Source organism: Aquila chrysaetos, chromosome 24 (genome assembly GCF_900496995.4).
Source record: "Aquila chrysaetos chrysaetos chromosome 24, bAquChr1.4, whole genome shotgun sequence".
Lineage (NCBI taxonomy): Eukaryota > Metazoa > Chordata > Aves > Accipitriformes > Accipitridae > Aquila > Aquila chrysaetos.
The window spans coordinates 2,721,198-2,747,014 of NC_044027.1; the positions used below are offsets into that span (position 1 = coordinate 2,721,198).

Here is a 25,817-nt window from a genome sequence, read left to right on the forward strand (position 1 = left end):
TTACTGAGTGCTTGCCCAGAGCTGGACAGCTTGGTAGTGCTAAAGTCACGTGGCTGCTGTAAAACACATGGGCACGACATTCCATGATCTAGTGTAGCTCAGTGGTAAAATCTTTCCTTTCCAAGCATTTTGTTGCCTTTGGTACCTGCTACCCTGCAACTGGAAACCCATTTCCTGCCCTTTCATCCTCTGCCTTTCTGATCTCAGCGCGTCAACGTCGCTGGTGAGGATTTTATCTATTTCTGTTTTCTTGTCTCGGGTGGCTTTTGTCTCCGTGCTTCCACTTCCTGAGCGTGCAGCTGGCCGGACTGTTAATCAACAAGGTCACATTTTGGTGCACTTTGTTTTTAGCGGGGTGGGGGAAGAATGGTTGCTCCCGGGGAGATATGGATTTTCCAAGTCAGGAAGGAAAGATGAAGGCAGAAAGAGAGCCTTACAGACCAGGTTTATTTGGACAGAGGAAAATGGAGGCTAGGGTTGGAGGTAGGATTTGGAACTCCACGCCCAGCTTGAGTGTGGAACTGTGCTGTGGCGTTAGTTAAGACATCATCTCTGTATGTCTCAAGATTTCCTTGATGTCTCTTTGCTGGTGTCCCAGCAGGAGGTCCTGAGAATTAGTTACATGACTGCAGATGCTCCTCACCCCTTGAAATACTGGGTTCAAGTAGACTGTGTAGCAGCAGTTACATACAAAACCCAGTGCACTTTGCCAGTTACTTTATCACAGTGAAAGCAGCACTGCTCACCTGCTCAAGAAATTCAGCTTTCTTAGTAGAGACACATTTGCAAAGGTTTTTGTGCCTGAAAAATTAGAAGACCTAAGTGGGTTTATCTGAGCTATCTTTGTGCTGCTTTATATAATTGTATATCCCGCTCTGCTTCAAGTGTGCTAGTCATCCTTTTCTTCCAAAGCAACAAGTATTTCAGGAAAGAAAGCTCCCCATGCTCAATTTTTAATATGAGCAGAAAGAAATGAAGTAGCACAGCCCACATCTTCAGAGGGGACTCAATCACAGTGGGTCTCTTGCTGCCATTGACCACGACTACCTTCCTTTCCTTATTTTAAGAAATGAAGTCACCAGCTCTAGTCACACTTGACTCAGTGTATCTGTGGGGGAATGCAGTTCCTGCGCTGCCCTCCCTCTTCCCCTCGCACGCATGCTTGTGTCACAGCGACCGTTATTGGCTCAAGACCTGTCTCCAAGGCATGGAGCTGGGGATCACGTAATCATTCTGGGTAATAACTTGCTGTTGACTGTTTCCTGGGAGGAAAGGAAAAGCAGGAAGGAGAAACAACAACTGGTCAAAAGTTCCAGTCATGCAAAAAAAAGAAAAGAAAAAAAAGGAAATACAAGGAAAACCTGAATCAGAAGAGTTGGTTTCATTCAAGAATACAGAGTTCTACAGAGCAATGAGGCACTGACCTCTGTAGCAGGAGTTACTGCCTTTTATGTTTGTATTTGTTGTGGGACTTGGCGTAAACAGATGTGAAGCGAGTAATGTGACAGTATTCCCGATTTTCTTTGCTGAACTACATCAGCGAAGGCTTTGAGTCTGGCACAGAGGCCTGAAAGCCAGCAGGTACTGCTTGTACCGTATCGGTGCTCCTGGGCCTCAGTCCCAAAATGGTAAGACAATGTACCAAAGCTGCGCTTAATTAATAATTTACAGAGTTAAAATGATGAAATGCCATTGGGTTGCTATTTCATCGTTATTTTAAGCTGACCCAAGGGATTGGTACGGTTGGAAGTAGCCTTCTCCTGCAGAGGGGTTGAGCGTCAGTCCAGCCGCCTTTCCCTGGATAGGGGACCTATCCAAACACCTCTGGGGGTGGGATGGCAGCGCACCCCTGCCCGGCCTGGCCCGGGGAACGCTCTGTGACCTGTGAACCCCCTCTCCCCAGGTGAGGAGAACCAGACCTCGGGGGCACCGCCATGCCCCACCGCCGAGTGGCTCCCCCAGCTCAGCAGAGCGAGAGCGGGCGGACGGCGGGGAGAAGGAAGTGGGAGCCTTTCCTTCCAATACCGAACCCCAGGTGAGGGTCGGGGTGCCCCGGGAGCAGGTGAAGCCCCGGGGAGGGCTCCGAGCCCGGCGGAGGGAGAGAGGGAAGGAGACGGGGCGGGATGGCGGCCGCCCCGCCGGCTCCATGTGGGCTCAGCGACACGTGACCGCCCCCGGCCACGCCTCCGCGCTGCGAAGGGGCGGGACCTCCCGGCCCACCCACGGCTGCGTGGGCAGTGAGCTCCTCGCCGGGGCGGGGTCAGGCTTGACGCCACGCTGGCCTGGCCAATGGGGGAGGCGCGCAGAGCGCTGGGCAGGGCCATCATTGGCGGGCGGTGATGTCAGGGCGGTGCGGGGCAGCAGCGCAGCGCGGCGGGGCAGAGCGGAGCGGAGCGGGCAGCGCCGCGAGTGCGCAGCGGTGGTGAGATGCCCGGTGCACCGGGCGGGTGGTGGCCGTGGCGGGACCGTGGGGGGGTCCGGGGCCGCAGCAGGGTTTAGCGGGGGATCCGCGACAGACCCCTGCCGCAGGGAGGGGGCCGGTCGGGCCGGCCGGCCGGGGCATCTCCGCTCTGCTCGGGGCATCTCCGCTCTGCTCGGGGCATCTCCGCTCTGCTCGGGGCTGCGCTTCCCCGCGGCCGCTGTCCCCGCCGGCGGGGCCGGGCCTCGGCCGGGTCCGGTCTAGAGGTGGTGGCTAGCGGGGCTAGGGGAGTGCGGGCCGCCCGCTGGCCCCGCGCTCGCCCAGCTCCACGGGGCTGCGGGGCTCTGCGGCACCTCCAGCCCTGCGGCACCGGGAGAGGCGGGGAGAGCCCCGGGCCGCGCTCCGTCCGCAGGCCTCCTCCGGCTCTGCGCTGGGCTCACGGGAGGCAGCGCCGGCTGCCGCGGTTGTAGCCGGTGGCTCCGTGCGGGGCTTTGGCCTCCGGGCAGGGTGCCCTTGTCCTGCGGCTTGGGGGTCCCTCCTGGGTGCTTGCTTCTGGGGCACGGGGAGCAGAGAGCTGCTCTTCCCGAAACGTCCTCTGATACAGCCCCTCCGAAGGGTTGTGAGAGAAGGTTTAAAGAGTCAAGAGATAGTACAGCTAACGGCTGTACGTTGAAGGCCGTACCTTCAGCATACATTGGATGAAAATACTGTTGAATGAATGAGCCATTACGCTGACTGCCACAAGACCCAATAGAATGTCTGTTTTCCTCCTGTATATTTCAGGTGAAAGACGAGTTCTTGGAGAGTGACGTTAAATCTAAGGCTTTCTAAATGCCAGCTCCCACCCTACAGCCTGCTCAGCTCAGTAAGTAACCTTAACTGGGAACTTGCTGTTACTTTAAATAAGAACTCTCGTTGCCTCGTGCTGTAAGGTGAGAAATTCTTCTGGAAGAGGAGGACGACAGTGACACTTGGAGCTTGCTGGTATTGCTGGCTCTTTTGGCAGAGAGCACAAAACAGGCTGAAAGAGAGCAAAAGCCCACAGGAGCCTTCAGACTCAGATTCTGCAGAGGGACAGTGCCACTGGAGAAAGTGACAAAGCCTTGGTAGTAAGAAGAGCTTTTCTGGATTGTATCACCTCTAAAAGCCAGTCCCTCTCATACCTACTCTCTGCTTCCTCATCCCTTTAAGCTTCTGTGTTACTCAGTGGTCTTTACTTCATCTGTTTTTCTCTCTGCCTTGTGTGCCCCATCACAGCAGTCGTGCTGCTGGAAGAAGACCTGGAGAAAGATGCACTAAACTGTCATACATCAAAGAAGAAAGGCTTGGATCCTGTCTCGGTGGCTGCTGTACCTCACAGTGCTGGAAGGGAGAAGAACTAGAGTGAATTTGCTGTAGTTCCCAGTTCCTGCAGTATTCCCTGCTAGCTCAGTGATTGGTGTCCTCTGTTCCTGGACTTTGCTTGATGGGGATCTCTGCTGCAGGAACAGTCTCTGCACTCAAAGGCAGGCGAGCAGGGATAGGAGAGGTTGCCTCTAGATGCCGGAAAGGCCATTTGTATAAGCTCCTGGCAGAAGATCTCTTCTGGAACAGCTGCTGGCTGTAGGCACACCAACCCAAGGGTCAGGATAGCCTCTCTGCAGCATGTCTTCCAAGTCAGAGCAGAAGGACACCCACCAGGCCAATGGGGCTGTGCTGCCCATTGTGCCTGTGGACTGTCTCACCAGTCCAGACCGGGGGCAGCTGGTGGAGCCCTCAGATTTCCTGGGACCTGATGGTGACACGGTAGAAGTGGTGGTGTTGGAGTCCCGTGCCAATGCTAAAGGGGTGCGAGAAGAAGATGCCCTGCTGGAAAATGGCAGCCAGAGCAATGAAAGTGATGACACCAGCACAGACCGAGGCCCTGAGCCAGCCTCGCCCCTCAAGGAGACCTCCTTTTCCATCGGGCTGCAAGTCCTCTTTCCCTTCCTCCTGGCAGGCTTTGGGACAGTTGCTGCTGGAATGGTGCTGGACATTGTGCAGGTAGGACTGATACTTCCCTAGCATAGCACTGGGTTCTGAATCCTGTCTCTGTAGACCATGGCTTGATCCCAAGCCAGGAGGGACTCAAATGCCAAGGCTATTTCAGCAGATAGCAACTGTGAGGGGAGGAGACCAGTTACCTCGTATGCTGGTTGGGGTAGGGGGAGACAGGGGGAGACCTCAGTGATGTCTGGAGTGAGGGGAGGAGAGGCTGCAGGCACCCCTGCACCGCAGCTGCCCAGCTCCGGCTCAGGAGGAGGTTGCAGCTGGCATACCTGCTGCAGCCAAAGCACCTGCCTGGGAATTGAGACCGCTCTGTGCATCACGGCTGGAAATAAAGCACTTCCCTGATGGTGGCTGTAGACATCCCAGCTCCAGTTGCTAGTTCCACGGGTCCTGTGTCCCTTTTCCATCTTCGATGTTTGCTGCACTGTTCCAGCATGCTGGGCTCGTGCCAGCCAGGTCAATGATTTGCCTGTCACAGTGTGTGTGGGACACTTGCATTGTGGCTCCCTCCAAAGGTTGAAGGCTGGCTGAGTGGCCCCTACGCTGCCTTCTCGTGCTCTTGAAATGGCCAGGGGTGACTGGGTTAACAGGGTGGTTCCTCCTGAGACATGTGTGGAGGTGATCCTTAGGAAAGGCCAGCCAGAGAGCTGGCTGTTACCTCTGGATGAAAACTGACGTGTTACCAGACATGATCTATCATTCGGGGTCTCATGGTATATGACACTGTGGGAACCCAGCAGCCGTGCAGCTTGATTAGGTTTTTATGTGAGAAATATGACTTTGCAAACGGTGGCTCCTGCGCCGGTCTCTAGCGTGTGTTTTCCAAGCATGTGTGTCTCTGGCAGCATATCAGCTGCTTAACTTCTTCTCCTTTGCTCTGAAAGACAGACTGCGCAGAGTTGTCTTGATGCCCAGCCCAAAACAGTGACTGAGGCACAAAACTCAATCATCTGTGCAGTGTAGGTTTATGAAACTATTTGGATGGAGGAGGCAGCCATTTTGGAGCTGTGGTCAACCAAAAATGCTCTGCTTGAAGCTCCTCTGTTTGCTTAAGTGGGGTAAACAAGCCCTCACAGTGTTGGTGTAGAAAGACTCAAATGCCAGTCACTTGTCTATATTGCTGGCAGTTACGATCATCTCCACCCGAGCTGTGTGCCAATAGGGTAAGTCAGGCTTTTTTTGTATTTGTGGGTGGTCAAGCAGACACTTCTCTTGCTTTCTTGCCCCTAATGGCTACTTCCCTGCATGCCTTTGCACGCTGGTCATCCTTATGGTTTCTCTTGATGCAACGTGTTGAGAGAGCTGTGAAGTGACTCAAAACAGGAAAGGCTGGCTGTGCTAAATTAACCCGGGAGAGATTTACTGGCATAATTCTCTTAAAAAGAAAGACATTTCAAGCATGTATCCTTTCGCAAGGTCCCTGTAAACTTGTGTGTGGATATTCTGGCAATTTCCCAGAGCCAGTGATTTGAACCCAACCTAAAGCCTTTCCCGGAGGAGGAACAGCCCTTCTGCCTGGGGAGGAGTGGGGCAGGAGTGGGATACTGCAGCTAGTGCTGTGTTCTCCTGCCCTTTTTTTTTTTTTTTTTTTTTTCCATGGCCTTTAGAAATAAAGCTTCATAATTCCTCTGTCCCACAGCAGCTCAGCATGTGGCTATGCAGCTTGTTCTGCCAACTCCTCTAACTCCCTTTAGCCTTGGGATTAAATGAGGCATCTAAATGCTGTAGGGTGGAAAAGTGAGATGGGAAGTGTGTGGTCTCAGCTTGCTTGCCTGCAGAGTCTGGGGAGCTGATCTTGATAACTGGCTTCCCAGCGACTCAAAGCCTTGGATGAAAAGAGGGAAGCATGTGGAGTGGGTAGCTGGTGCACTGGGGCGGACTGGAGTCCCATTGCTTTGGATGCAGCCATGGTTTGCGATAGATGGAGGGCTCCATACACTCAATTTCCTCCGTTTTGGATAAATGGACTAATCAGCCAGCTGTAATTGGTCTCCCCACTGTGAAAACAAGCAGCCCTGGCCTTTGGCCATGCTGTCCCATTAATGCATCCCTATGAATTTGCCTCCTGGGAGGAGAATTTGCCTCTGCTCCCTCTGGGATTGCAAAGGCCTTTGGGCCAGGTGACATGTGAGCATACCAGCTGCTTTTTTGTGTACAGTAGAGGACTATTGGCACAGTCCCCTCTCCCAGCAGAGCCTCAATTGTTGTTTTCCAGACTTGTCTGCTCCCTGGAGATTCTTTGGATGGGATGGACAGTATTTCGTATGGAGGAGGGAGTCTGCTCGTTTCCGCTGCTTGACCACCTCTGGTGTTAGCATCCCTCTGGGGTGGGTCTTAGCCGGGGCCAGTGGGGAGTGCCAGCCCTGGAGCTGTAGCTCTCCTGTTAAGACCGCTTGTTCCTTGCCATTTTGGAGGGGCGGTGCTGGGAGAAGTGCAATATGTGAAGCAGCCACACCAAGGCAGTCATAGCTCCAACCTATAGTGCATCCCTCCCCTCTGAGCTGTCATGAATCACCGTCCCGCTATAATCTGAGTGAAACCATGCTGTTACTCATGACTCTTGTAAGCCTTAACTTTGTACACGGTGACTGAAAATGACAGCAGCTGAGAGGCAGCTGTTATCCTGGAAATATCTCTTGTCTGCAGGTGCAAAGCTTCTGAAAGGCAGCAAGCCTGGAGGAAACTGCAAAACACCACCTGAGGTTTGATGTTTCTTCCAGAACCTCTGGCAGGCTAGAGTCCAATCTTGCCCCTCCAGTGCTGCATGGGAGAGACTGGGGTTTGGTGGCTCTGGTATCTGGGTAGATTTCTGTTCAAATGGACCGCAGGCTTAGTAGAAAATGAAGCTGAAATAAGTTAAACCTAGATTGCTTATAGTCTCTCTGCTCCCCATCCCCAGAGGGCAGGGAGGAGGTGCTGGAGGCGAAGTGCCTCTCCCTGTAATTCTCTTCCACAGCTCTGCTGAAAGCCAGCTGGGAACCCCCTTGCTCCCCAGTGCAGTGTGTTCCCCTTTGCATGGAGCAGACCGGACAATCTGTGCTGTGTTAGCGTCCCTCCTCGGCCCTGAAAACAGCTTATTTCTGTGCTTCTCAGAGGGGCTGTTGCAGGGGGGAAAGGGATTTTTAACAGCTCGATGTCCTGAACTTAAACTCATATTTCCTCTTCTCTCTCCCTTTTTTGTCTTCCCCAAACAGCCTGGCTCAGGTTCTCCCCTTGGAGCCACATCGTGGGCACACGTCTCTGCAGGCAGCTTTCTTCTCTGCAGGAGCCAGGGAGTCCTTCGAGACGTACTAAATGCCTGTAGACCAGTGTTGTATAACATCTTATATTAAGAAAGTTGGCAGGAGCCCATGGGTCCTGCTCTTTGCAGTGAGCAAGCTGCTGATGTCTGCAGAAATGTCCTTGTTTTCCTTCCCCAAAGATGGCTTTTATTCCTTTCTCCAGGAACACCCCTGTCTTGCTCAGGGAGCTGCTTTAGCAGGCTCCAGTTACAGCAGCTTCTGGCACCGGCTTGCAGTGCAGCCTCCTTTAAAGGTTAATTTACAAAGCCAGGGTTGGGACAAGGTGAGGGAGAGCTGTGAACTTGTGCTAGCTATTGCCTGATCCTGCTTCTGTGATCTCTGGAGACAGAAAGAGCCAGGAAACTTTTGCACAGCGCTTCCAGCCTGCGGTCTGACTAATGACGATGTTCCTTTCATTAAGTGATTCTGGTGACACCCAGCTTGTCCTGCGGGAAGTGGGAGCATGTTGCTTGCTGATTGAATTCTAGATGCTGCTAAGGGAAGTTGTAGCAAAGGATTCACTGGTACAACAAGCAGCAAAATAATCATAATGCCTGCCTAAAAATAGACTGAGGAGAGCTGAGCTTGCCTGTTCCTAGGCGTGACCTTAAAGGAAGCACAGCCTGATGTGCCACTGTGTCGGATGCAGTATTTCAGACTGATTCTCCCTCCTGCCCTGCTGAGCAGGGCAGCACTGAACTAAAATGTGCCCCTGCTCGGAGAGTCATGCAGAGCCGTACCCTTTCAGAGTGCCTCTGGCTGAGGTGGAAAAGTCTTCTAAGTCAGGAGCTCAGTTTAGCTGGGTGCAGGGTGGTTGGAGCAGGGGCTGCAAGGACCGTGGTGGTTTCCTTAGGCGCTGTCTATCACAGCGGCTGGGAAAGGAGTGTTCATTGCATTGGGAGAGTCTGGAAACGGGGTATCCTCAGGAGCCTTGTCCTCGAGCAGAGAAAGGGTTGTGGCTGTGCCTGAAATAGCTGAGCAGCTTTCATCTGTGCACCTGGGAGCTGGAGAGCATGGCTAGCTTGTCTTACCAAGCCGTCAGAAATGTTAAGGGGATTTTTATTGACTGGAAAACAGTTTTTTTCCCTTGGAGGAAAAATGGTCCCGGTTCATCTGTCTCAAGCACTTACCTGCCTCCTGTGATGACAGTTTTCTCTCAAATGTTTTTTCAAGCGAGTGCAGCTTGAATGTGGTATTGCAGAGGACCTGGCAGGAAACTGGAATTTGTTGGCTCTGTGGTGAAGGCAAGCAGCACAAAGGATGGAAAAATAAACAAAAATAACTGAAGTCCTTCCCCACAGGAAGGTATTAGTCATGCAGGTAGAGTGACTCGTATTTGCTGTAAGGTGTTGGCCGATAGTGTTCCTTGTCCTAGAAAGAAATACTGTCCTGTTGGCTAGTTAGCCTGATGGTCTGACACTGCCAAGGAGAGTGCTGTGAGAGATGGAGCCTGTTGCAGGTAACACTTGCAGGAAGAAAGCTGCGAGAGCCGTGATTGTTACCGCGTTCAGCGCAGCAGCCTGCTGTTGAGAGTGCAATTCCAGCCGTGCTCGGTGTCCTTTAAGCAGTATGGCAGTCAGGCAATGTGGGAAGCAGGAGTTATTTTGGACACAGGGCCTTCTTGCAAAACATTCATGAAAATAAAGAATCGGGCAATGAGGTTTGTGTAGATTGCAGGGTTTTTTTTAAATGCGGTTGTAAGGGTTTTTTGGGGTGGTTTTGTGTTTTCGTGGAAGCCAACTGTTCTCCTATAAGACTGCTTACCCTGCAATTACTCTTCGTTTTTTCCTAAATAACCATGGCTGCCTCTTCTGCCTCATGCCCAAGGGAGCTGACTTGTTTGTAGAGCTAGAATAGTTAGTAAATACCTGAGTAATGTAGGTGCCAGGTGAGGGAGGGCACACATCTCCTCGGTGAGGTAGGGGGGAACGGAGGCCACAGTGTGCTGCTTTTTGGAGCTGGCAGGATCAGGGAGCAGCAGTGCCCTGCTCCAAAATGTATTTGTAAGACGTAAGTGTAGGGAATGGCTCTCAGCTGAGACTGACCGAACTTCAGTACTCGTTTCTGCCAAAAACTGCAAGTATTGGGCAAAGTCTCTTCATCTTTCCCTATTTTGGCCTCTGTATGCGTAAACATTTTGTCAGTGGTTAATCTTTGGGGGATTTTTAACTGAAAGTTGCAGGCTGAGATCCGGTTTTTAAGCTCAGCAGGAACATGTGGTCACTACTACATGAATGTCAAAAACAGTAAAATTGCTGCAAAATTCAAAGCGTGGCACCAGAAGGGGAACTGGGTTGTCTCTGCTCAGAGCCGCACACTGGCAGTGCCAGGTTGCAAAGGCGGATAAGTAAGTGGCACTCAGTCCAAAGCAAGGGTTTCTAACAGCCATGATTATTTTTTAATGGTCTGTCTTTGTTTTAATCTTACAGCACTGGGACGTATTCAAATATGTGACTGAGGTATTTATCTTAGTACCTGCATTACTGGGCCTGAAGGGGAACCTAGAGATGACTCTGGCATCTCGCCTGTCGACAGCTGTGAGTATCCAGGGAGTTGAGGGAGGGAGCGGGATACCTGTTTTGGGAAGGGGTGGGAAGGCATATGTGTGTGTGGTGGCTGGGCAGACAAAAATCTTTCAGTTTGTGACCACAGAAACCAGAGCCTGGAGTTTAGTGTGCTAGGAAGGTGTCTTCATTCCACTGGACTGATCAGATTTGAAGGCTTAATAGTCCTTAAGCTTTGCTGACAGTTCACTTCCTTGTCATAGCTGCTCGCGGGCCTGGAGGCACGGTGTGTGAGCTGGCTTTGGCAGTTTAATGTTCCTGGATCCAGTTTTCTTCATGAGGAAGCTGGGTGCAAGCATGTCATCAAAGCAGGCTAAAACAAGCCAGGTTCAGAAGAGCTAGGAGATGAGAGAGCCTGCAGAGAATTGTACGGCAAAGGCTAAAACAGAGGGGACCTTGCAATGAGAGCTAGCAGGTGGATTGACAGCCTCTTGAAGTTGATGGAGAGGCATGGCTGGGCATTTCTCTTGCTAGAATTCAGTCCAATTCCTGTGAAACAGTGAGCTCCCTGTGAGAGACGGGGGCAGGCTCTGTTAGCTCCTAAGAATACTGTGTTAGTCCAGCTGTAAATGAATTGCTTTGTGTTTAAATGTTTCTATAACACAGCAGTCTGTCTCTGTAGCTGAGCAGCGCTGGAGAGAGACTGACATCCTCTCCTAACAGGGACAATAATGCTCCGTCCTTCTGCAAAGCATCTTCTGCTCAAGCATGATAGCAAGTGACTGCCTGATGTTTCTGTGTTTCCCATGACAGGAGTACATATAGATTTGAATCTTATATCTGCAAGGTGCTAGCTGCCTGCTGTCAAGCTTTTAACTCGACTGTCTCTATGCTGTGAATTGCTGGAAGAGAGAGCCCTTGCAGCAAGCAGCCTGGTCTTGGCCTTGACAATGCAAACAAGGTGATGCGCCTTGGCCCAAGAGAGCTACTCGGGAAGTGCTCACTGACATGTAGGGATGGAGAACTATTTGCCTGGGTGGTAGCAGCAAGCATAGCTAGCGGAGAGCTGCTGCTTAGCATGCTCCCTTCCTCTCAGCCTTCCTTTCACTGCAGGAGAAGGACAGGAGAGTGTTGAAAAGGTCTGCATATCTGCTCTCCTGGGTCCTCTCTTGTTCTTCCATCTTGAGCAATGGGGTGATGCCAGCTGTGACTCTCTGCTCCTCGGTAGCTTCTTGTTGGCCTCTGAGGCCCAAGGTTTCTGGTGCATTCCTGAATGGTGGCAGAGCCAACATCTTGAGCTGCTCCTGCAGCCTTTGTCACCAGCAGCCCCTCTTGTCCCTCATGCAGTAGCTCCCTGCATGTGCCCTAAGGGGTGCTGCTCTCATCCACTGAACCAGTGGCACATGAGCATCGTATTCTGTAGGGTCTGAGGTTGTCCCTGCAATCCCTGGGGAGCAGAAAGGCAAACAGCATTTCCCTGGACTAGCCCTTGGCTTGGTCTCTGCACCTCAGCCCCTGCCTGCCGATTCCTGCCGACTGTGGGGACTGCCTCCTTCCTGGATTCAGCCCTCGCTCTTTGTTCTCTGAAGGAGCCGGGCACTGAGCTGCGTGGGGGATGGCTGTGCCAGCCTTACCTGGCAAGAAGTGGGCTGTGGCTGCTTGCCCTCCGTGCTGGTCTTCTCTCCCCAGGCACTGCTGGGGAGGACAAAGCTGCCGGGAGGCTTCGTGCTGCCCCTGGCCCAGCTGTGCTCCGGTGCCAGGGCTTGCAGGGGCAGAGCCTGAGCACTGCAGCTTGTGTTGCAGGCTGAGCATTGTTTGCCCCTTCTTTCTGGGAAACAAATCCCTTTGTTTTATTCCCTCTCTATTGTTCGGATCATGTCAGGATCCTTGCTGTCCCAGACACAGGCCGTTCTCCCTCTTGGCCTTGGCCAGCTTGCACTTTCTGAGCATGGGCTTATCGGGGTGAGTGCTTGGCTCTCCTGGGACTAAGGCAACACGGCACTTCTCCGTCCTCTTCCCTTATGGGGCTGGCATGGAGCAATGTTGGGGCAGGCTTGGCAGAGAAATGAGACTGTGCAGAAAGTCACAGGAACACAAAACTTTCCCCTATCTGCTCTGGTGGCTGCAGCAGCATCACGAGGAAACTGGCACAGAGAACGCCCGTCCGGCTCACCTGCCCGTCTGTGCCAAGCGGCTGCTGCCCTTGCACCAGCTTGGTATCCTGGTGCCTCCTCCTGCCCCTGAGCTGATGACTGTGGGGTGTCATTAGCCTCGTGGGCCAACACCTAGGCTTTGTCCTCTACTTTCCTGTGCCCTGGGAAGAAAGAAGGCTGTGCTGCCTCTACACGAATCCCCTAGCCTTGCACTCTACCTCCTTGTATCTGTGCATGGTGGGATAGGACGATTTCTTGGGCTTTCCTTCTTTTATTTTTTTTTTATTCTTTTTTTTTTTTCACTTGCCCTGTTTTTCCCTCAGCGTGAGGGACCCACGTGCAGGCGTGCAGAGGGAGCTCCCCTCTGACCAGGGCTTCACGGTGTGGGTCTCGTGCTCTCTCCACAGGAAAGCAGCCTGGAATGGTTTCTCAGACTGTGGTTTTCTAATTAGTGCTGCATTAAGGCACCTCAGAAATTCCTTTCACAATTAAGAAGCAAAACTCTCCCATTAGTTAAAGGATTAAAATCCTGTTGCCAGTGACTACAGCTAGGTTATGTTAATCCCAACCTAATTGCCATGTGGCTGGAATTTTAAGGTCAGGCTTCACATGGAGCTCAAATTCCTGTGCTGGATGTGCTCAGTGCTACTCCAGTCAACTTTTTGTTGGTTTTTCCCCATTCCTTCCTCCTCTCCACTAAACTGACCAGAATAATTCACTCCAGAGATGGGTGCATCTCAATGCTGGTTGAAAAGAGCTGGCAGTTCTATCAAGCGCATGCAGTAAGGAGAGCAGAAGGATTAGTTGATCGATGACTTTTGTGGTTTTTGCGGAGACCAGCAAGGAAACCTGAGAGGAAGAAATTGCTGCTGTATTATTGTACAGAAGTTTGAGTTTGATGCTGTCAGCCAGTAACTCCAACATGCATTTACCACTTCAGATTGTTTGAGCCTCTCCCTTGTTTCCTCTTTGTGTTTATCAGCTTCTAATAATACAAGATTGGATATAAGCTTACACTCTCTGCTTATCCATTATTCCAACTTTCCATAAAGACCTAGAAGGTGCTAGGGAAGAGGAGAACCTCTATGCTCTGCCGTAACCAGCAACCTGCAGTGATTCTGCTGGGTTATTTTGGATTGTATGCCAGGGAATTCAAGCAACTTTCCATCTCTTCTGGTTAGTCTGATTAGCATCTCCCGCAGTTGTAGTGGTGCCAGATGACCCGTGTGCCACGACTGCTTCCCGCTACTCAGTAGGTCTCCACGTGCCATTAGCCTTGTTTACTCAGCTTTTGACTGAAACAGTCGTTCTTGCTGCCAGCTTCCTCTGCCCGCATGATGCTACTCTGGCCTTGGTCTGTACTGGAGCTGGGGCACAGAGCTGACCTGAGAGTCGGTACACCCCTATTTCCCTCCCGGCTGGCTGACCTGAGGGGCAGCATGACCCAAATGGGCCTGAGCCAGGCTTGGCTTGTTCACCAGTGGAGTGAATTCCATGAGTAAATAAGCAGCAGTGCGTGACTGTGCATGGGGACAAAGTATATCTTGTTGCTTTTGCAAGATTTTCATCAGACGTTCTATTGACGTCGATTCCCCTTTACACTCCCTTCAAAACTCCCTCTGTAGTGGGTCTGGCTCCACTCCTGCTGCGTAGGAGGGTGTCAGCCTGTTCCTGCAGCTGGGAAGGAGAAGGTGCTGAAGCTGAAACTGGGAACAGCTTTGGTGTTCTGGAGTACACGACCAGAGTAACTGTTGGAAGAGGCACCATAGTTACCCAGGGTGTATAGCCCAAGCGACATTCACAGAACTGCATGTCACAGACTGGAGTGTTACTGCAGAGCTGTGCCCCAGCTGTACACACATATGTGCACACACAGACACGTGCGCCTTTTCTACTGAATTGCTCTCCCATAAGAGCTAAGGATTTGAAGTCATTATTCTCTCGTGCTCCTGGCACAAACTTGCATAGCTGGAAGGCAGGAATTGGACTGTTAGCAAGTGCAAAATGCTGTCAGTCTTTAATGATGTTGTGATGTCCTCTTGCAGGCTAATATTGGCCAAATGGATACACCCAAAGAGCTCTGGAGGATGATAACAGGGAACATGGCTCTGATACAGGTAAGAAAAAGCGAAAGGAGAAGAAAGTGGAAATATTGGTAACTGGTGCAAGCCCAACTGTGACAAGTGTCAGAAGGTTTAAATGCCTGGTGTTTGCTATCAACTGTCAGTATTGCATGTCTAACGGGGAGGCAAATGGCACCTTTTTGTCCCAGAGTCACCTTACCATAACGGTTTGCCCTATAGGTTAGACTTGATGTTTCCCTGCTGGATGCTAATCCACCTGAAATGGTATCCTGGGTGGTGTTTCCCTCTTTCCTCACCCTCGGACCATTTTGCTTTCTAATCCTCTTGGTGACTGTCTAGTTTTTATTTTCAGGTTCAGGCTACTGTGGTTGGCTTCCTGGCCTCGATTGCAGCCGTAGTGTTCGGATGGATCCCAGATGGGCACTTCAGCATTGACCATGCTGTCCTGCTTTGTGCCAGCAGTGTGGCTACTGCTTTCATTGCTTCCCTTGTTCTGGGTGAGAGATAAGACCCCGCACACCCTCCATGCAACTCTTCCTAAAATGCTGGGCTCCCCTTGGCCTCATCCTGTCTTCTTCCTCTTTTTGGCTGTAGGCATGATTATGATTGGGGTCATCATTGGATCCAGAAAGATGGGGATCAATCCCGATAACGTCGCCACACCAATTGCTGCCAGCCTGGGGGATCTCATCACTCTGGCTCTGCTTTCAGGAATCAGCTGGGGTTTATACAAAGAGCTGGGTGAGAAGCAACAAAAGGCCTTTGTCTCTCTCTGGTCCTTCCATGTGCTGCTGCGTCTCCCTCTCATTTCACCCTCTTCCTTTACCCTTTCTGTTCTCGGGGTATATAGGATGCCTGGCCTGGAAGCTACCTCAGTTAGTGAGACCTAGTCAGAACTGATAAGGGGAGGAAACGGACGTTCTTACTGCCTTGTAGCTGCAGACAGTCTTGGCAGTGATCTGCATACTTCCTTCTCACCAGGTAAAGTGGTAAGGGAGAGGTTGTCCTCTTCCAAGTGCCAGGGGCTTGACTGTGGCTGAAGCAGTGGGAGAAGGCAGCTTTGGATCTCATCTTTTGTACTGTCAGCACCAGCTGGGGACCCTCAGTGCAGAGCTGCAGCTGTAGACTCTAGACTTCCTCCTCCCTCCCCTCCATCTTCCTTCCCTGGCGGCTGGGATGCAGGGGATGTGACTCAGCCAGGTTCAGCCAAAGGTGAAGCAAGGCTGGGAGGTCTTCCCCAGGAGTGGGAAGTGGGAATGAGCAGTTGAAATTGAAGAGATCTCACTCTGATCTGTTGATAAAGCCCCTGTGAGTATACCAGGAGAAGGAAATGCCATGTCTTGCAGAGCTGAGGCTGGTCTGCTCTAGTTTGCCTGCCCTTACTGGAGTTTCTGACTCCAGGGGTGACAGCAGTCTGTAGGCAGGCTTGATGAACTCAGCTGAAGTAGCACCCCACCTCACTGCAGTGGGATGTGTCCTTGATCTGTTGCCTCTGCTTATTTCCCCTTCAGAGAGCAAAGCCTACGTGAATCCTTTGGTATGCGCCTTCTTCATAGCTCTGCTGCCCATCTGGATCATCATTGCCAAGAAGAATGCAGCAACACGGGAGGTGCTGTACTCTGGCTGGGAGCCAGTCATTATCGCAATGGCTATTAGCAGGTAGGAAGGCATGGAAGAGTTCCTCTCCCCCAAACACAGGCAGACGACGCACCCTTTCCCCCAGCCCTTTCAATCTCTTAGCCCTTGGTAGATTCCAGACCAAGAGAGATCCAAACCTCTTCTGCTTCCATGGTCCGGACTGCCAGGAAACTGGAGGTCATTTTGTGTTTTCTAGATGAAGTCAATGGGGTTCTAGGTCCCAAGGCAGAGGAGTGATTAAGCACTTGACTGCTGGAATCCAGGGCCTTAGCAATGTCCCAGCTGCTGCACAGGGAGACTCTGGCATGGCCACGGAGGAAACACAGATCCCGTTTATCAGTCTTCTGCACAGGACCCCTCTCTGCCCTCTGAAGGGCAGGATTGCTTTTGATTATTGCATTGCAGTGCACTGTACATGAGAGGATTTAGTCTCTGATTTTTTTTTGGCAGCAATGAGAAAAGACCGTGCTAAAACTGTCTTCTGTTATCAAATATTGAGGCTTAAAATCATGTGCAACAACCGCAACCATAGGTGCATGTTAATAGGTGTATATATCACCCTTGGGTGCACACACTGCAGCAGCGAGAACCCTCAGTGCTTTGTCTGAGTATTTGCTAATGAGCTTTCAGCACTGACCTCTTCATTCTTCCCTCTGCAGTGTTGGGGGTTTAATTTTGGACAGAACAGTCTCAGATCCAAACTTTGCTGGGATGGCTGTCTTCACACCCGTTATTAATGGTGAGTTCCTTTCCACTCTGGTATTGCAGCTCTTGGAGACTCTTGGCAAACAGTGGACTTGTCCCGTATGCTTTATTTCAGGCAGTTTAAGGAGACTTAATTCCCTTTTGATTGTCAGTGAGACATGGGGGTTTGACTCAAGCTTTACAGCAGCGTGGCTCCCCCTGGTGCCAGCCTTTCACCAGAGGGTGACTGGCCTGGGATGTTCGTTATTGCCTAAAAGACATGTTTTCCAACAAAAACTGTCCTCATTTCCTGATTCCTCCTGGCTGGTGGAAGACCCCCATCTTCCAATATATGTGCCTTGTGGCACCTGGCGATGTAAAGATTTGGATTTGCAACTCAGAGTCAGGAAATCTAATTGCTTCTGGTATAAAGCTTGGGCCTCCTTTCTGCCTAATGAACCAGGGAAATGTTTTTTTTATTACTTTTTGCAATAAACAGAGTTAATTCTCAGCCAGTGTATCTTGTGCTAGTGGGTTCCACAGTTTCATTATTCCTCATGCAAAAAATAGTAGTTTTAAACTTCCTGTGTCTGTTTTGGTGACTGACTCATCATTTTTTTGTTTCACGTATTTCTTCCAATGAAAGCTGCAGTAATAGAATTGCATCTATCTTACCAAGGGGCCTAAGGGGAAACCATAGAACGGTGTGCTTTGTCTCAACTCTTTACATCCTGCAAAAGTGGAATTCAGGTCAAAAATAGACTGTCCTACATTATTGCAGCACCTGGCAATTCCAGATCTGCTGGCTGTTGAAAATAGCCCTTTCCTTTAAAGTGTTTGAGACATCATCTTACTGCTCTCTCCTTATCTGCAGGTGTGGGTGGCAACCTGGTGGCAGTGCAGGCTAGTCGCATCTCCACTTACCTGCACATGAGTGGGATGCCTGGAGAGAGCTCTGAAACAGCCCCTCGCAAGTGCCCCAGCCCTTGCAGCACTTTCTTCAGCTCAGGTAACCAAGTCGGGTGTTGAAATATATTGACTTCTGCCAGCAGCAGCTGCTGCAGTTGCCTGGCTGAACTTGTCTGTGACAGTCGCTGGAGCGCTGTCACAGGAAACGGTGGCTGAAGTCTGCTCAGAGGCAGCTGTTAGCTCACGGATGTGGCTGGTCCTCTGGCCTGCCCTGCCCTCTAGAGACGGTCAGACCTTTAGTAAAGCCACTGTGTGAGAGGACATAGCCCTGCTGGATGAAGAAAACATGGTGCAGAAGTCCTGTGCCCTGACTGTCTAATACTGTAAATCCTCCACCCTCTAAATCTTTTCCAGATGTGTCCAGGATACTGAAGCCTGCCTCGAGGCTGCTCGAGTGTTGCAGCTCTGCTGGGCTTACAGAGCTGCCGTTACAGAAAGCTTCTCACTTACAAAGGCTTCCTAGCAGCTCTTTTATTTGTGGCAGTTGTGTGGCAGAGCACAGCCCAAACTTGCATTCCAGCACAGAGTGTGGGCAGAGGTTATTACTCTCCAGACTTCCTAGAGAGGCTTGATAGCTTGCAGCCTGGCTCCTGGCCTTCTGGGCCAAGGCTGTCCCTGAAGAGCAAGGAGGGGCAAGAGGTCTCCAATGTGGTGGTGATCTGTTAGAAAACTGATCACCAGACAAAGTTGAGACAGAGCTCCGAGGAAATTCAATGCTCACGGTAAATTCTTGACAGCTCTGTACTGAGCACTGTCAGAGGTGGGACATGAGTCCTTTTGGCAGCTGAGGTCTGAGAACAGCTTTTGCTTTGGGTACAGAATTAAGCTCTCCTACTGAGCTTGGTGCAAAGAGTCCTTGGGTGTCCTGACAGCTGGATCATCGTTCAGGGTGCTGCCTTCCAGCCTAAATCTGCAGTGTGGGGATGAGGGTTCAGTGTGCTCGTCACTACTTCTGATTTGACCATAGTTGTGCTGCCTTGTCCCCTGGAGCCCAGGAAGGTTGCAGAGCTCCTGTGTGTTCAAGCCTAATCTTAAGCCTGAACTCCATCTTTGTTTCCTTGCAGACGTGAATTCCCGCTCTGCTCGTGTGCTTTTTCTTCTGGTGGTGCCTGGACACTTGGTTTTTCTTTACACCATCAGCTCCATGCAAGGCGGACATACTACGCTCACCCTGATTTTCATAGTCTTCTACATGACAGCTGCGCTTCTCCAGGTAAGCTGGAGCCCTTCCAGGGGCTGTAACCCCTCAGGCTGGAATAAGGGGATGCTGCCATGTCATCTGCAGTGGGGACGTATTCAGCCAGTTAAGTTGTAGAAGGCAGTTGCTGAAGGCAGAGCGATAGGCCCTATCCCTAGGTAAGAGATTTATGTGCTGGGGAGAGGTATGCCAGGTAGATTTTTATTTGTCAAATGAGCCAGTACCAAACTGCATAAATCTTTTTGTTGATACCTGTACACACAATTTTTGCTTCCTACCATTCTTGGCAAGTTTTTAATCTGTCTTTTGTCTCTTTTAAGTCCTTCTGACAGCAGAAGTGTTTACCTTGTGTGTGTTAATCTATCCTGTAAGGTGCTTTAGCAATCTTAAAACTGCTGGTGAAGAAAACAGGATGTGGAATTTGCAGGGACCCCATGCCTTGTGTGGCTTGTCCTGCCCTTTCCCTGCCTCCCCTGCAGGGTAGAGACCTGCCAGCTCTGCCGCACGGGGCTCCCGGTCTCCTCGCAGGAGCTGTGTGAGCCCGTAGCGATGGCTGTTCTGAGGGTCATGCACAGACCAGGGTATTCATGCTACAGAAATCCAGTGGCCAATTGCAGGAGTCTGGCTGCCTGCATTGGAGGGCACGGAGAGACACTCTGGTTAGGCAGTTTACTACTAAGCCCAGCTACACTCCCCCCTGCTCACCCCCTCCGCTTGTGGAAGCTGTGCCTGGTTTCAGTGTCCCCGAAAATCAACAACTGAAGCCAGCGTAAGGAAATGAGTCAGAGCATCCATCAGAGGCAAGAGCAGAGTGCTGTCATCCAGGAGGCTAAATTTAGGTTGTGAACTCCTGCTGGGTGCTTGGGCACTTGGAGGGGGCTTCCGCTCACAGCCACTCTGCAAAGCCACTGCTATGAGCAGCCTGCAGGCTTGGAGCACCGGAGCAAGAGCTGGCAGCAGAGGGACCGCCATGTGCTGACTCTTGTGGTCCTGAGCTCCGCTGTGTCCTGAGCGAGACTCTCCCAGCCCTGGAGACACCAGAGGCATTAGCAACAGGCCTGTGGCCACTTCAAACCTTGTCCGAGATCTAAGGCTTGAGAGGATCCAGTGCAGATTTCTTCTGTCTTCAGATAATGATATGAGCCTCTCACTGCATTGAAGCAGATGGGGGAGAACATCACACTCTGGTAGTTTCAGCTGCTGGGCAGTTGCTCTTTTATTTCTGGAAGCCAGGCATTGCTGTCCCTGCCCGAGCATCCGGCGTGCTTCCGAGTCCCCTCTTTGCCCCATATGTCTTCAAGCTTGTTCTGGTTAGATCTGAAAACTGAGATGCAAAATCTAGACTTCTTGGTGTTTGGATGCCAGTGTTCTCCCTTCTAAGCCTAAATTTGACGGTGATATGTGAAGCTAAAGAAGGATAGGGCAGAGGCTGTCAGGGATACAGGGGATTTGGATGCCCAGGGGCCCACTGAAACTCGCCAGGTTCCTCTTTGTGCTGTACTTGTTGCTTTGGGGATGCAGCCCGCATTAAATGCCTGGAGTGCAGCGCTCAGCAAGATGGATCTGACCTCCCACCAGCTCTGTTCCTCGGGATGAGGTTGTGCCTCTCTGAGCCTGACCTGCCCAGCTGCAGTTGCCCCAGCTGATGCTCTATGAAGACTGGGATTGCAGCGGTCAGGATTTTGTGGCTGATGTGGCTCTTTTCTTCCTGCCTCCCAGGTTCTCATTCTTCTGTACATTGCTGACTGGATGGTGCACTGGATGTGGGGCAGGGACCTCGATCCTGACAACTTCTCCATCCCATACTTGACAGCTCTGGGGGACCTGATTGGAACAGGTCTCCTCGCCCTCAGCTTTCACATCCTCTGGCTCATCGGTGACCGGGACTCCGATGTGGGAGACTAGCTCTCCCTGCTGCCTCCCCCTTACAGCTCTCCTCCTCCTCCTCCTCCTTTCATTTTGTTGTTGTTGTTTCTTTTCCTCCACCCTTGCTCTTCTTTGCTTTCTCCTGCCACCCTGTCTCTCTTGAGACTTCATCTTTGATACTGGATTCTCATTATTTTCAATGGGAATTTTATGTGGTTTATATTTCAAGCCAAGTTTGTACAGAAAATAAATCTAGTTTTAGGAAGGACAAAATAAGTGTAACGAGACAATCACCAAGTGCAATTTCATAGTAGTTATGTCTGAACCAAGGTTACAGTGAAGATACTGATCAGTCAGATCATGCAGGGAGCCCACCCTGTCCCGGTCACTAGAGGTGAAGGGCTGCTTTTTTCGCTTCATAAGCGTTTTAAATACTGGAGGTAAGGTTCAGATTTATTTTACTGAACAGGCACCTTCTAGCAAAGTACAACCTCATGGATGAGGGCATGGGGTATCTCCTGTCTTCTCTGCCCTGTCGCCCTCCTCCCTTGTGTTCACTCTCTGAATCCCCCTCCTGTGCCTAGCATCCAAAACACGCGAGTCTCTGGTAGAGGGATTAGCGAAGATGGCGAGGAAGGGTCCTCTATGCCTCGGCACCCATTCCTGTGTGCGCACAAGGAAAGTGAGTGATCTTGGGTTTGAGGATTGCAGAGCCCCGAAATCTGGCCGTGAGCAGGCTGGTCTCTGCTGACAGATTTAGGCTCCCTTTTGCCAACCGTCCGGCAGCATCTCAAACTGCAGACTGCTTGTTCTGCCTCTCGTCGTGAACTGAGTTCAGCTACTGCTGCGTGCAAAGGGATACGCTCCGCGCTTTGTCTGAAGAGGCCATGAGCTCTCCCCGTCCTTCCTTCTCCCCTTCTGCCTGCCAGTGCTCTGCTGGAGGATCTGCTGGAGCCGTCAGGGAAGCTGTGTGCAAGCCTCTCCTTCGTGCTGGTATGGGCACAGCACTATTTTCATGGCAGCCTGCTCAGTGCAGTTGATTTTTCTTTCCTGGAGGGGTGGATGGAAAAATAGGTCCTATTTTGCGTGTTAAGATTTTCTTTCAGTTGCTGAGTGCTGCTGACGGGTCCACTGCAGCTGGGAAGAAGTCGCCCAATACCTCTCCCAGTCGAGCCTGAGGCATTTCAAACTTGGGAGCATTTAAGCTCTTGGTGTCTTTTAGAAAAGGACATCCATGTTCAGCCACTGGATTTCTCTGTCTGTGTAGGCGCCAGCTGGAAGACAGGTCAGTGGGCGCAGACAGATTTCTGAAGTCCTGGTTCTAAGTGCAGCTCTCTGTACGGGACTGTAGCAAAGGAACCCGCTTGCCCTTTAGAAGGCGTGTAAAATCTGGCATCAGGGTTACAGCTCAGCTGCAGGCACTGGCCAAGCACCACGAGTGCAGGGTTCCCTGCTCTGTTTCTTTCCCCTCTGCTTTTTTGTGCTGTTCAGCTCGGTGGTGGCCAAGATGCCTTCTCTTCTGCTGCTAGAGTGTGTTGGAAGGACTCTCATGCAGTCTGCAGTGGCATAATGAGAGAAAACCTGTTCTGGCTGTGTGACTAAGGCGTTTGTAAATGATCTTCCTGAACACTGTCAGCACTCAACGCTTTTTAGTTTTCCCATTTGGATATAAATCAATTCAGTAAACTGAGTGGCGTTTGATGTAAGCAGGTCTTATCGACTTGGAAACTTCACCCAGTTACACCAAGTTTTAAATGATGTGCTCAAGCAGACTGCGCTATTAAACAGGCTCTAATGCATGAATATAAATTGAATGCATAAGTGTGCATGGGGGGAAAGCTCTTAACATCTGTCAAGGATGGAGAAAATACAGTATATGCCATGGAGCCTAATTTCAGTGCTGCACTGCGCAAAGCTTGGGGAGCTGCCAGTATCTTCCCAAATGCTGGGGGAATGCCTACAGTATTCAGCATAGTAGCACCTTGCATCCTGATCCTGAAATGACAGAAAAGCTCTCATTTTAGTTAGCCGTGCAGGCCCGGAGTGATGCAGTTCTGCCCCTGGTCTGGACACTGCCTGTCCTGCTTATTTGCAGCTCTAGAACATAACCTGAAAGCTGCTGGATTTGTGGTTGTCTGCTTTTCCTCTTGCTTTAAGTGTGTTCCTCATAGCAGAACACGACCATCCTTGGTTGGCCTAATTTCCTCCTTCAGGTTAACTTCTGTATTTCTCATACAAACCAATGCTTGTCTTCTCCTTTTGGCTTTCTGTCCCAGCAACGCTGGGCATCTCTGCTCAGCTGGAAAATGGTGTGATGTGGTGCTGGGAATGCTGATCTTCATCTGAAATAAGGCCAGGTTGGGAGATCTGTTTGTTACTCTGGACAATGCCTGAACTAGCTGAGCTCTGCAAAGCCCTGCCTAAGTGCAGGCGGTTTTGCTTTTAGGGTAAGGAGCAATTTGTTAGGAACGGTTCCTGCCACTCCCCAGAAAAGAGAGCTAATGCACCCCTTATGGTCCAAGTCAAGACCAAAGTTAGTGGGGGATTGCACGCTGTCCCAACCCAGAGACCCGGTTGCAGAGCTCGTCCCTACCCTGGAGACGAGCGTGTTGGAAAGGAAGGTCAGGATTAGGGAGTGTGAAACCAGTTCTGGAAAGCCACGGGAGCAGATGTATCCAAACCAAACAGCAGTCAGGCTCTTGCCTGCTCAAGGACCTCTCTGAAGCTGTAGAAGAATCCTTTCCTGCTTCAGTGGGTGTATACTGGGTTCTTCTCCTACTGCCTAAGCTGTTTGTAGTGTTCAGGAGGTCGAGATGGAATCCTTGCCCAGTCAGGCTGCTTGCTCTCACACCCTCAGAAGAGCAGGTGATTATATTTTTGAGACGGCTTTCCCCTTTCTCTCTTGCTAATGTAACATCAGGCTTGCTTTCCCCTTTCCCATCTTTGCAACATGTCCTTTATGGCTGTAGCTCTGAACCTCATGCTCTCCACCCTAGTGACGTGACTTCTCGCAGATCTCATTTGGCCAAAGCTCTGTTCAAGAGAAAAAAAAAAACAAAAAAAACCCAAAACAAAACAAAAAACCAAACCCCAACCTTCACACCCTGCTGTACTGAAGTCTCAGCCCAGGGACTTCTGGAGTATTCTCTGCTGCTCACCTGATTTCTCTGCCTAATGTTGAGGAATAGATATGAGACTTCCTTCCATTAACACTTAAGCTTTTATGTATATATATGAGAAACTCTCCTGGTCTTTTAGGTGTCACATCACTATTTAGTTTCCCAAGAAAAGATTCCCCAGAGGAAGAATCTACCATTTGTGGTCTCCTGTAAAATGAAGAGACCCAGAGGTGATTGAGAGCTGTCGTGCTGCTGGGCTGGTGGTGTCCGTACATTTATATAAGGTCTAAGGTATGGTGGGGGAATAGGTCAGGGAAGAAACTAATTTAAAATTGAAGAATATGGATGGTCAAAAACTTTTCCCACCAGTTGCACTCAAATGCATGCCTACTATACAGCTGACTGCAAATGAAAAATACTGGTTTACTCTTTTTATTAAAGGAAAAAGACTGTCTTAATTATTTATAGTTCCTATAACTGAATTGACAGATGTCAACTTAACTGATAAATTATATTTGGTTAAATAAAGATGACATTTATTTATGTGGACTATGGTGTCTTTCCTTCAAAACGCCTCTCTACGTGGTTAAAGGTCTCTCTCTCACATCTTGCAGCTTATTTTAGCTTACACTGAAACTCTTTTGATGCGCAGTGGAATGAGAGTTAAGAAAATCAAATAAATTGCTGTGCACGCAGCAAACTGTGATTTGTGTAAATGACAGATTAGCAGGTTGGCTTCGGCTGTGCCCTTGCTTGGATCCAGGTAGCTGCGTGGGGGCTCCCAGCAGGAACCGCGGGTGTTTGTTCTCGGCCGCTTGCTGTGTACAGAAGCCCTGCCCTGGCTTATGTGTGGCCTCTCTGCCTCTGACTGTTCGTTAAGGTATGCAAAGACAAAAGGGTTTTGCACGCTTTTGGGGGCGTACTAAGCCCCTGAATTTGCAGGAATTAGTGGCTGTCGAAGGACTCCCACCCTCCCCAGCTGCGGGATTTGCTGTTGTGGGCTGTTTTCCTGTAGGGCTGTGCCTTCTGGCTGCTCACCCAAACAAGGATCTTGTCGGAGAGTCCTAAAACAAAGCCCCAGCAGCGCCAGGGACTGGGGCGCAGCCACCGAGGCCTTGTTGGCTCCAACTTCTCCTGCGGCCCTGGGCTGTGCTACCCGAAGTTGCAGGTCGTTTCCCACACACGCTAATATCAGAGTGCTGATGCGCGGGGTGGGTCATTTGATATCTTGGTCTCCTGGGGAATGCGGGGAGGGTTGTGTTTTCCTTTTCTGGCTGGGGAAAAAGAGTGTTGGGCGAAGCTACTGAACAGGTAGGACGGAGGGAAACATTTTGGCATTAACTGAAGACCCTGACGGAATCCCCAACAGTGGTGTAGCATTGCTTTAAAAAGTATGTATCTACGTGTGGGCACGTTGTGGATTCTTTTTATTTGTCTGCTGGTTGCAAAGGGGCAGAGCCCGGGGGTGCAGGGGGCAGAGCCTGGGGGTGCACAGAGCAGGGCCTGGGGGAGCACGGGACATGGCCTGGGGGTGCAGGGGTGCATGGGGCAGGGCCTGGGGGTGCAGAGGTTCACTGGGCAGAGCCCGGGGGTGCACAGGGCAGGGCCGAGGGATGCAGGGGTGCATGGGGCAGAGCCTGGGGGTGCAGAGCACAGGGTGCAGGGGTGCAGAGGTTCATGGGGCAAAGCCCGGGGGTGAAAAGCACAGGATGCAGGGGTGCAGGGGTTCACAGGGTGGAGCCCGGGGATGCAGGAGCCAGAGCCCGGGGGTGCAGGGGTTCACGGGCCAGAGCCCGGGGGTGCAGGGCACATGGCCCGGGGGTGCGGGGGGCAGAGCCCGGGGGTGCAGAGCACAGGGTGCGGGGGTTGGCGGG

The 25,817-nt window shown here is 51.1% G+C and overlaps 1 protein-coding gene across 8 annotated transcripts; it reads left to right on the forward strand.

Annotated features, from left to right (window-relative positions):
• Positions 1 to 1,793: 1,793 nt before the first annotated feature.
• Positions 1,794 to 24,486, forward strand: SLC41A1 (solute carrier family 41 member 1). 8 transcript variants are annotated; one of them, XM_030000575.2, is made up of 12 exons: positions 1,794 to 2,035; positions 3,203 to 3,284; positions 3,677 to 4,441; positions 10,158 to 10,265; positions 14,431 to 14,502; positions 14,822 to 14,966; positions 15,064 to 15,210; positions 15,981 to 16,128; positions 16,767 to 16,846; positions 17,666 to 17,800; positions 18,825 to 18,973; positions 20,678 to 24,486. In XM_030000575.2, exons 3-12 carry the CDS (start codon positions 4,064 to 4,066, stop codon positions 20,861 to 20,863), a joined length of 1,548 nt encoding a protein of 515 aa, XP_029856435.1. In that variant the 5' UTR covers positions 1,794 to 2,035; positions 3,203 to 3,284; positions 3,677 to 4,063; the 3' UTR covers positions 20,864 to 24,486. The 8 variants fall into 8 exon arrangements, with proteins under 8 accessions (XP_029856435.1, XP_029856437.1, XP_040975828.1 ...); XM_030000577.2 differs by having other exon boundaries at positions 3,680 to 4,441; XM_041119894.1 differs by lacking the exon at positions 1,794 to 2,035 and adding an exon at positions 2,362 to 2,409 and having other exon boundaries at positions 3,203 to 3,528.
• The last annotated feature ends 1,331 nt before the right edge of the window (positions 24,487 to 25,817 follow it).

Coding starts and splice junctions, on each gene's coding strand:
- SLC41A1 (XM_030000575.2), top strand. CDS start 4,064: ATGTCTTCCAAGTCAGAGCAGAAGGACACCCACCAGGCCAATGGGGCT. Junction 4,442..10,157: donor TGGTGCTGGACATTGTGCAG/GTAGGACTGATA, acceptor TTAATCTTACAG/CACTGGGACGTATTCAAATA. Junction 14,967..15,063: donor CATTGCTTCCCTTGTTCTGG/GTGAGAGATAAG, acceptor TTTTGGCTGTAG/GCATGATTATGATTGGGGTC.